Source organism: Branchiostoma belcheri, unplaced genomic scaffold (assembly GCF_001625305.1).
Source record: "Branchiostoma belcheri isolate BF01 breed outbred unplaced genomic scaffold, Haploidv18h27 scaffold57, whole genome shotgun sequence".
In the NCBI taxonomy this organism is placed as follows: Eukaryota; Metazoa; Chordata; class Leptocardii; order Amphioxiformes; family Branchiostomatidae; genus Branchiostoma; species Branchiostoma belcheri.
In genome coordinates this window covers 1,558,266-1,566,295 of record NW_017804209.1, presented here as the reverse complement: position 1 = coordinate 1,566,295, position 8,030 = coordinate 1,558,266, and the positions used below count along the sequence as shown (strand labels likewise).

Here is an 8,030-nt window from a genome sequence, read left to right as displayed (position 1 = left end):
TTTTTTCTGTTCCACCTGTCACCCTGAAGTGTCAGGAATAAAAGCAGGAAATCTTGTTAGTTACTTTATTGGTGCTTGACATAGCCAAATCGTGTAATTATTAAAGTATCTCCCTAATCGCTTTTGATAATAGTACACTTAGTAAAAGCATCTGGACCAAGATGTAAAAATGTCCAGATACTGATATTTTGACAGAAAAAGGGGCGTTGTTGCCCTATTGTTACATCTTCTGGCCCATAAAAAGTACCAAGGAGGAAACCAGTTTTACCACAGTATCTGTAGTAAGGCCTTAAAGTGGTTCTAAATGTTTTCTTTTGTTTGCATTCAACAGTAAATACTTAAATCGAATCCCCACAAAATCACTGTGCTGCTGCTAATTTGATACTGCCTGGCTAGTTTGGTACTGTCTTGCCTATTGGATATTGTTTATTAAACCTCCGTCATACATTTGTCATCCCGAACACAGCCGAACACCACCCGGTCCCCCTTCCCCCAAACCATGGTTAGGAATATATTGGGGGTAAAGTCGGCTGCGGTTGGCTACTGATACGCTGTACGTACCAGTCGAATGTTTAAAACATGCGAATGTGGACCGGAGGTTTAATATGTGGACACTGATAGGCTGGTGGTTGACAGGTTTGAGGGAGAAGGTCAGCAATGCCAAATGTGCAATGATCATATTTACCTCAAATCTGATTCGATTCGACTAAAAAGGCAAGAATGGCCTAAACCTGACTGCTCTCGAACTTTGGGAAGGTTGGTTAAAGGAAGATTCTGTACATGTTAGAGTATTTTTGCTTCGAGATTAAGAAAAGGGGCGTTGTCACATGGAAGGGAAAACGCTTCGGCTGCCATTAAACGCTCGGTGATCAAGTAGGTCACTGGTACATAAAGGCGCCTGTTCACGCTGTTTAGTACTGCCGTTTTCGTATCGGTTTGGTACTGCGTTCATTGTCGATGGCCTTTACACATTTTCTAATGTTTAATGGCATTTTTTAAAGATTTGGAGTAGATTTTAGACTAGAGTCGGTGTGATGACCTTTGCTCCGTATATGAATCATAGCAATATAGCCATCGGGGATGTTAACTGGTATCACTACTCCTGTACTCGTATGAGCTTCTGAAAAGGTCATCAGGCCAATTATTCTGCCATAGCACGGAGGCTAGGTGTTACTGCTGACAACGATACCCCAAATGTCGAAATAAAGATGACCGACGGCCATCGAAACATCAAGTCTTGTCCTCTCAAGTGGTTGTGAAAAATATTCAATTATTCACCTTAAAAGTTACCAAACACGGAATTGCCATTTTAAGTTTGCATGAATTAATGTATATTTTGACCTTTTGTGGTATAGGTGGAACTTATTTGCAGGTGTGTTGTAAGAAGACTTTGACCTTTTGTGGTATTTGAAGAACATATTTGCAAGTGTGTTGTAAGAAGTGATATACCGAGAACCACACTGTCTTGATTGTCTACCTTACAACAGACCTGAGACCAGTGGCGGATCCTACCTCTGGAGCAGACATGCGCAACATGGGGTGGGCCTTGCTGCTCCTCCTAGCGGCTCTCATCTCCACTGCAGCTGGAGACATCAGCAAGGCAGAGGCAGAAGATGATGGGCTAACTGAAGAGGTGTGTACCTTTCGCCTTGTTTTACATTTGGCAAGTATAAATGTGTTCTAAATACAAACAATAATGCCATCCTGCATGGAGAAACAAGTATGAGATTCCATGTTTTACATATTTGTCAATGTTGTAATGTCATAATTCATATCTTCTCCACTGTCGTTTCACCCTGTAAAAGCAATATCTTGGCTTGGCTTCGTATCCGAAGATTGTCAGGGGCCCTTCTCTCTCCTGCTGCACGCCCGCTGGTGGCTGAAAAGTCCGATAATGTTACCGATAATGATTTATAGTTATAGAAATGAGAATTGTAGCCATGCATTGATTTGATTTAATTTTTTGAAACTTTAACAGTGCAATACTCGTGGGACTGTTGCTGGTGTTGTGTCCCACACATAGAAATATACAGGACGGACAATACTCATTTTCACTTGAGTTAAGCATAGAAAGTCGTGTTAAGCGCCTTTTCCAAGGGCACAAGATCGGTGGCATGTCGGGACTCAAACCCGGGACCTCTTGGTTCCGAGTCAAGCACCCTGCCGTTGCTCCACCACACGACCCCATTGCAACACAAACGATTGTCAAGCAATGAAGTAGTGTTAACACCGGTAAATACTGCATGTAGTGCCTAATACATTTACTTGTTTTCGTCCTAGTTGTCCGATGTTGGTGAGCTGAAGGAACAGTCCCGCCGAATCTTTGGCCAGGGCGGGTTTTTGGGCACAGGCATCGGAGCCGGCGGCGGGCGCGGCGGGAATGTTCAGTCGGCTGCACAAGGAGGTTAGTGGGACTAGATGTTATGTAACATTTTACACAGACGTTTTGTCCATTTGGGTATGAGACGTTTTGACTACAATGTTGGCCGTTTTCGTCAAGGATTTCTCAGTAATTCTAAGACAGATAACTGAATGTAGACTGGGGTCTGTGGTTAACGTTTTTAGCACGGCGCATCCGGGACTGTCTCAAACAATACACTTAACTTGCCGTCGTGCGACCACTCACCCGTCGTGCGACCACTCACCCGTCGTGTGGGCTGTCCATTCAAAATATAGCCTGATGAAAAACCGCTTCCGTTCATCTTACTCACTTACAAAAACCCTACCTAAAGTCAAACTGGAATCTTAATTCCTATATTGGTGATTTATCCTTATGTGTCTTCCCGTACAGCGCGCGGTAACACCGTTTACCACGTCTTCGCCCAAGCCAAGAACTACGCCCAGGCCAAGCAACACTGCACGTCCATCGGCGGGAGCCTCGCCAATGTCAAAACCAGGAGCCTGCACGATTTCGTCCTGGGTCTGATCCGCAAAGTCGACTTCAACAGGGACTACTGGTTCGGACTCAACGAGAAAACGGTAATCTTGAAAGTTTATCTGTGTTGATTTGATCTGATTTATTGGAATTGCAACAGTGCAATACACGCGGAACAGAGACTGTTGTTGCTGGTGTTGTGTCCCACATATAGAAACGAATAATGGTCAGACAATACTCATTTTCACTTAAGTCTAGTGAGGAAAGTCGTGTTAGTGTCTTTCCCAAGGGCACAAGAACGGTGGCATGTCAGGACTCGAACCCTGGACCCCTTATTTTCGAGTTACGAACGCTGAATTGTAGAAGTAATTATGAACTGCAAAGATTGAACTGCAATTGCCAAAAAAATGGACTCTTTGGATTTTTAATGTGTTTGGCAATTGCAGTTCAATATTGTTCATAATGAGAAAACGATAAGTGCTTTAGTGCTCGGTACCGGTGCAGCACCGCAAAAAGAGTGGGGTATAGGTCCAACATACCGATACTATACCTAAATAGTTTTACAGGCACGTAAATAACATTTTAACAAGCAGGCGTATACATTCCACATTTTTGGAAATGAGGAAAAGTAGTGATATGTAAAATGTAACTAGTCCAAATGTGTTGTTGTCAGATGTGTCTAAAAAGTGTATCATGCGGACAACACAATTGCAAATGTCTGAAAAGTGGAGCGGAATGGATTATGATTGACAGAAAAGGGGGCGTCAATTGTAGGTGTCCCTGACACAGATGGCCGGATAGAGAACAAAAGAAATGCTGTCTGTGAAATACCAATGCATATTGTCAGCAAAATAGCCCGAAGCTCTTCATTTTGTAAATGTACATGTGATATATATATATATATATATATATATATATAGAGAGAGAGAGAGAGAGAGAGAGAGAGAGAGAGAGACAGACAGACAGACAGAGACAGAGAGGGAGACAGATAAATAGATAGATACACAGATTGATAGATAGATTGATATATAGATAGATACATAGAAAGAGATAGATAGATAGATAGATAGAGATAGATAGATAGATAGATAGATAAATAGATAGAAAGAGATAGATAGAAAGAGATAGATAGAAAGAGATAGATAGATAGATAGATACTAGTAGATAGATAGATAGATAGATACCCATGCAACTGCATGAAAAACTTGAGAATTACAGAAGGATAACACTTTTTTTCTTCACATGTTCAGGTTGCCAAGACCTGGACCTGGTCGGACGGAAGCCCCATCAAAGGTTGCGACTTCACGAACTGGGCGCCCGGGCAGCCGGACAACTTCCTGTGGGGCCAGGACTGCGGGCAGATGTGGAAAGCCGCCGGCTACAAGTGGGACGACGATAACTGTGCTCACCAGAAGTACTTCATCTGCCAAATTGGTCAGTGGAACGGCATAATTTCTTATTATGTTTACCGAAGGAAAACATATTGTTTTTGCTCAGTTTCCTCTTCCTCTTCTTCTTCTCCAAACACTAACCTCTGACCTGGCAAATGACCTGATTTGTTGACGCCTGTCACCATGGTAACTGGTGTTGGTTTACTTTATGTTGCAATTTTATACTAGGAGGGATTTAGACTCGTATTGCAGTGTGTTTGCTATTCATACAAGCATAGACAATGTATCCAGAGAGTTAAAAAGGGTTTTTAGCATATTTGCACTGCATATTACCTAAGGAAGCGGTCGGTTGTGGTTGGTTGTGGTATTTAGGCAGACCCCATAAGAAACTATTGACGCTACGTCTGTGTGCAATCTCAAACTGTTATTGAGCAGACCATGATGGACCATTTCAGTCTTCTTTATTGTTCATAATAATAAGGTGATGTCCTTACGTGTATTTCCTTCAGGTCCAGGAGAAGGGAACGTCTGTGGTGGACAATCAGGTAAACACTCGACTTTGAACTCTTTATCTCCATTGTCAATAAACATGGTTGTTATGTGCAGTTTATTACAAACTCGCTAGTTGTCATCTTCAAGTGTAAATTACAAAAAAAAATTGTGCTGATTTTAGCTTCACTTGACATCAGCTAATTCCCAACGTATAGTACAGTTTGCAGTAAAATCTGATTGGTAAAAAAAAAGTCAAATTTAAAAGATCCTCTAATAGCTCCATGGCCATTCTGCGTATTTGTGCGTATGAGTAAGGTCTGATCGTTAGAAAGACACAAAAATTACGGATCTATTTGGAATATTAACATGTCTATGCGTTGGAGGGGCTGACAGGGCGTATATTGAAGTCTAGTTTGGAGTATGAGAAACCACATGTTACAGAAGGGCTTATATTGAAGTCTAGTTTGGAGTTTGAGAAAAAATATGTTACAGGAAGGCGTATATTGAAGTCTAGTTTGGAGTATGAGAAAAAATATGTTACAGGAAGGCGTATATTGAAGTCTAGACTGGAGTATAAGAAACCATATGTTACAGGAGGGCGTATATTGAAGTCTAGTCTGGAGTTTGAGAAAAAATATGTTACAGGAAGGCGTATATTGAAGTCTAGACTGGAGTATAAGAAACCATATGTTACAGGAGGGCGTATATTGAAGTCTAGTCTGGAGTTTGAGAAACCATATGTTACAGGAGGGCGTATATTGAAGTCTAGTTTGGAGTTTGTGAAACCATATGTTACAGGAAGGCGTATATTGAAGTCTAGTTTGGAGTTTGTGAAACCATATGTTACAGGAAGGCGTATATTGAAGTCCAGTTTGGAGTTTGAGAAAAAATATGTTACAGGAAGGCGTATATTGAAGTCTAGTCTGGAGTTTGAGAAAAAATATGTTACAGGAAGGCGTATATTGAAGTCTAGACTGGAGTATAAGAAACCATATGTTACAGGAAGGCGTATATTGAAGTCTAGTTTACATTATGGGAAACCATATGTTACAGGGGGAGGCTTTTCTGGCGGAGGGTCTGCTGGGGGAGGCTTCTCTGCGGGAGGCCTGTCTGGAGCAGGAGCAGGTGGGAAATGTTCAGGTTCATCTGAACACAACTGTTTAGGCGCATGTAAAAGTTGTCTACTCTCAAGTCGTCTAATGTAGTTTGCCATACATTGTACCATGTGCAATTGTCGTGCAATAAAGTTCTTCTATTAAAGGGAAAATGTTTAGGGGGTTAAAAAAGTTCAATGTTCGCAGAAAATATGTTTTGACGCAATGTTGATATTGTTATTATTAATTTTACTCAATTTATAACATCTATTTTACAACCTTCTTAAAGCAATGAATTGAAGCTATGTTCTCTCGAAGTGCGTTGGGTTTTTGCATTTGGTAGTTCGTGTTTTTAGGCAATCGAGTTAAATTCTTCCACTCTGCAATCTTCTCTCCAGCTGCATGGCTGCGGAGGGATCCGTCCTGGGTTGTGGACTCCGCCGGCACACCATGGAAGAATGGAGGAAAGACATACGATGCCGCCAAAGCCTTGGATGGGGACACCACGACCTTCTGGAACCCCATTAACACCAGAAGGAACTTCAACAACTGGTACATCGTGCTGGATCTCAAGGCGCCCCACACTCTCTCACAAATCGCGGTACAGAGCTTCGGAGACACCACGCACGACGTGAAAGCCTTCAAGCTGCAAAAGTCGCAAAGTGGGAGTCCGTACAACTGGGAGGACGTCAAGTCCGTCGGTACCGTGCAACAAGGGAACAAGCGCCAGGAGTTCGGCGGGTTCCAGGGAACAGCGCGGTACTGGAGGTTCGTCGTCACTCAGACCCACTCGGGCTGGCAGCCATATCTGAGAGAACTGGACTTGTTCGGAAGCAGGGCAGGTAAGACGAACATCGTTCTGTTCTTTATTATGTTTAAATATTACAGCAGAGCGTACATTGCAGTTTATTTTGTAGTTTGAGATACTATATGTTACAGCAGAGCGTACATTGCAGTCTATTTTGTAGTTTGAGATACCATATGTTACAGCAGAGCGTATACATTGCAGTCTATTTTGTAGTTTGAGATACCATATGTTGCAGGAGGGTTTACATTGCAGTCTATTTTGTAGTTTGAGAAACCATATGCTACAGGGGGTCAAATTTTGAAGTCTAGTTTGGAGTATGAGAAACCATATGTTACAGGAGGGCGTATATTGAAGTCTAGTTTGGAGTTTATAAAACCATATGTTACAGGAGGAGGCTTTTCTGGCGGAGGGTCTGCTGGGGGAGGCTTCTCTGCTGGAGGTTTTTCTGCCGGAGGTTCTGGTGGGGGAGGCTTCTCTGCGGGAGGCCTGTCTGGAGCAGGAGCAGGTGGGAAATGTTCAGGTTCATCTGAACACAACTGTTTAGGCTCGTTTAAAATTTGCATACTCTCAAGTCGTCTAATTAAAGGGAAATGTTAGAAAGTTAGAAAAGCTCAATGTTTGCAGAAAATATGTTTTGACGCAATGTTGATATTGTTATTATTAATTTTACTCAATTTACAACATCTATTTTACAACCTTCTTAAAGCAATGAATTGAAGCTATGTTCTCTCGAAGTGCGTTGTGTTTTTGCATTTGGTAGTTCGTCTTTTAGGCAATCGAGTTAAATTCTTCCACTCTGCAATATCCTCTCCAGCTGCATGGCTGCAGAGGGACGCGTCCTGGGTTGTGGACTCCGCCGGCAGACCCTATAAGAATGGAGGAAAGACATACGATGCCGCTAAAGCCTTGGATGGGGACACTACGACCTACTGGAACCCACAAGACCTTGCCCGTCACTTCAACAACTGGTACATCGTGCTGGATCTCAAGGCGCCCCACACTCTCTCACAAATCGCGGTACAGAGCTTAGGAGACACCACGCACGACGTTAAAGCCTTCAAGCTGCAAAAGTCGCAGAGTGGGAGTCCGTACAACTGGGAGGACGTCAAGTCCGTCGGTAACGTGCAGGTAGGGACGAACAAGCGCCAGGAGTTCGGCGGGTTCCAGGGAACAGCGCGGTACTGGAGGTTCGTCGTCACTCAGACCCCCGCTGGCTGGCAACCATGGCTTAAAGAGCTGGACTTCTACGGAGTCAGAGCAGGTAAGATGAACATCCTTCTGTTGAATTGTGCAATTTTCGCTTCTTGATCTACAAGCATGTCTGGTTCAGCTTGAAGTAGGACCCGACTGTCGGAATGGCAAAAAAATGA

At 42.9% G+C, this 8,030-nt stretch overlaps 1 protein-coding gene across 1 annotated transcript in view; it reads left to right on the top strand.

Moving 5' to 3' along the window:
- Nucleotides 1-1,525: 1,525 nt before the first annotated feature.
- LOC109481658 overlaps nucleotides 1,526-8,030 on the top strand; it is a 7,279-nt gene continuing 774 nt past the window's right edge. The window contains exons 1-7 of the mRNA XM_019784236.1: nucleotides 1,526-1,633; nucleotides 2,281-2,404; nucleotides 2,792-2,979; nucleotides 4,126-4,309; nucleotides 6,251-6,739; nucleotides 7,049-7,165; nucleotides 7,475-7,921. Of these exons, the coding sequence (XP_019639795.1) occupies nucleotides 1,526-1,633; nucleotides 2,281-2,404; nucleotides 2,792-2,979; nucleotides 4,126-4,309; nucleotides 6,251-6,739; nucleotides 7,049-7,165; nucleotides 7,475-7,921 (1,657 nt within the window). The remainder of the gene's footprint in view (nucleotides 1,634-2,280; nucleotides 2,405-2,791; nucleotides 2,980-4,125; nucleotides 4,310-6,250; nucleotides 6,740-7,048; nucleotides 7,166-7,474; nucleotides 7,922-8,030) is intronic.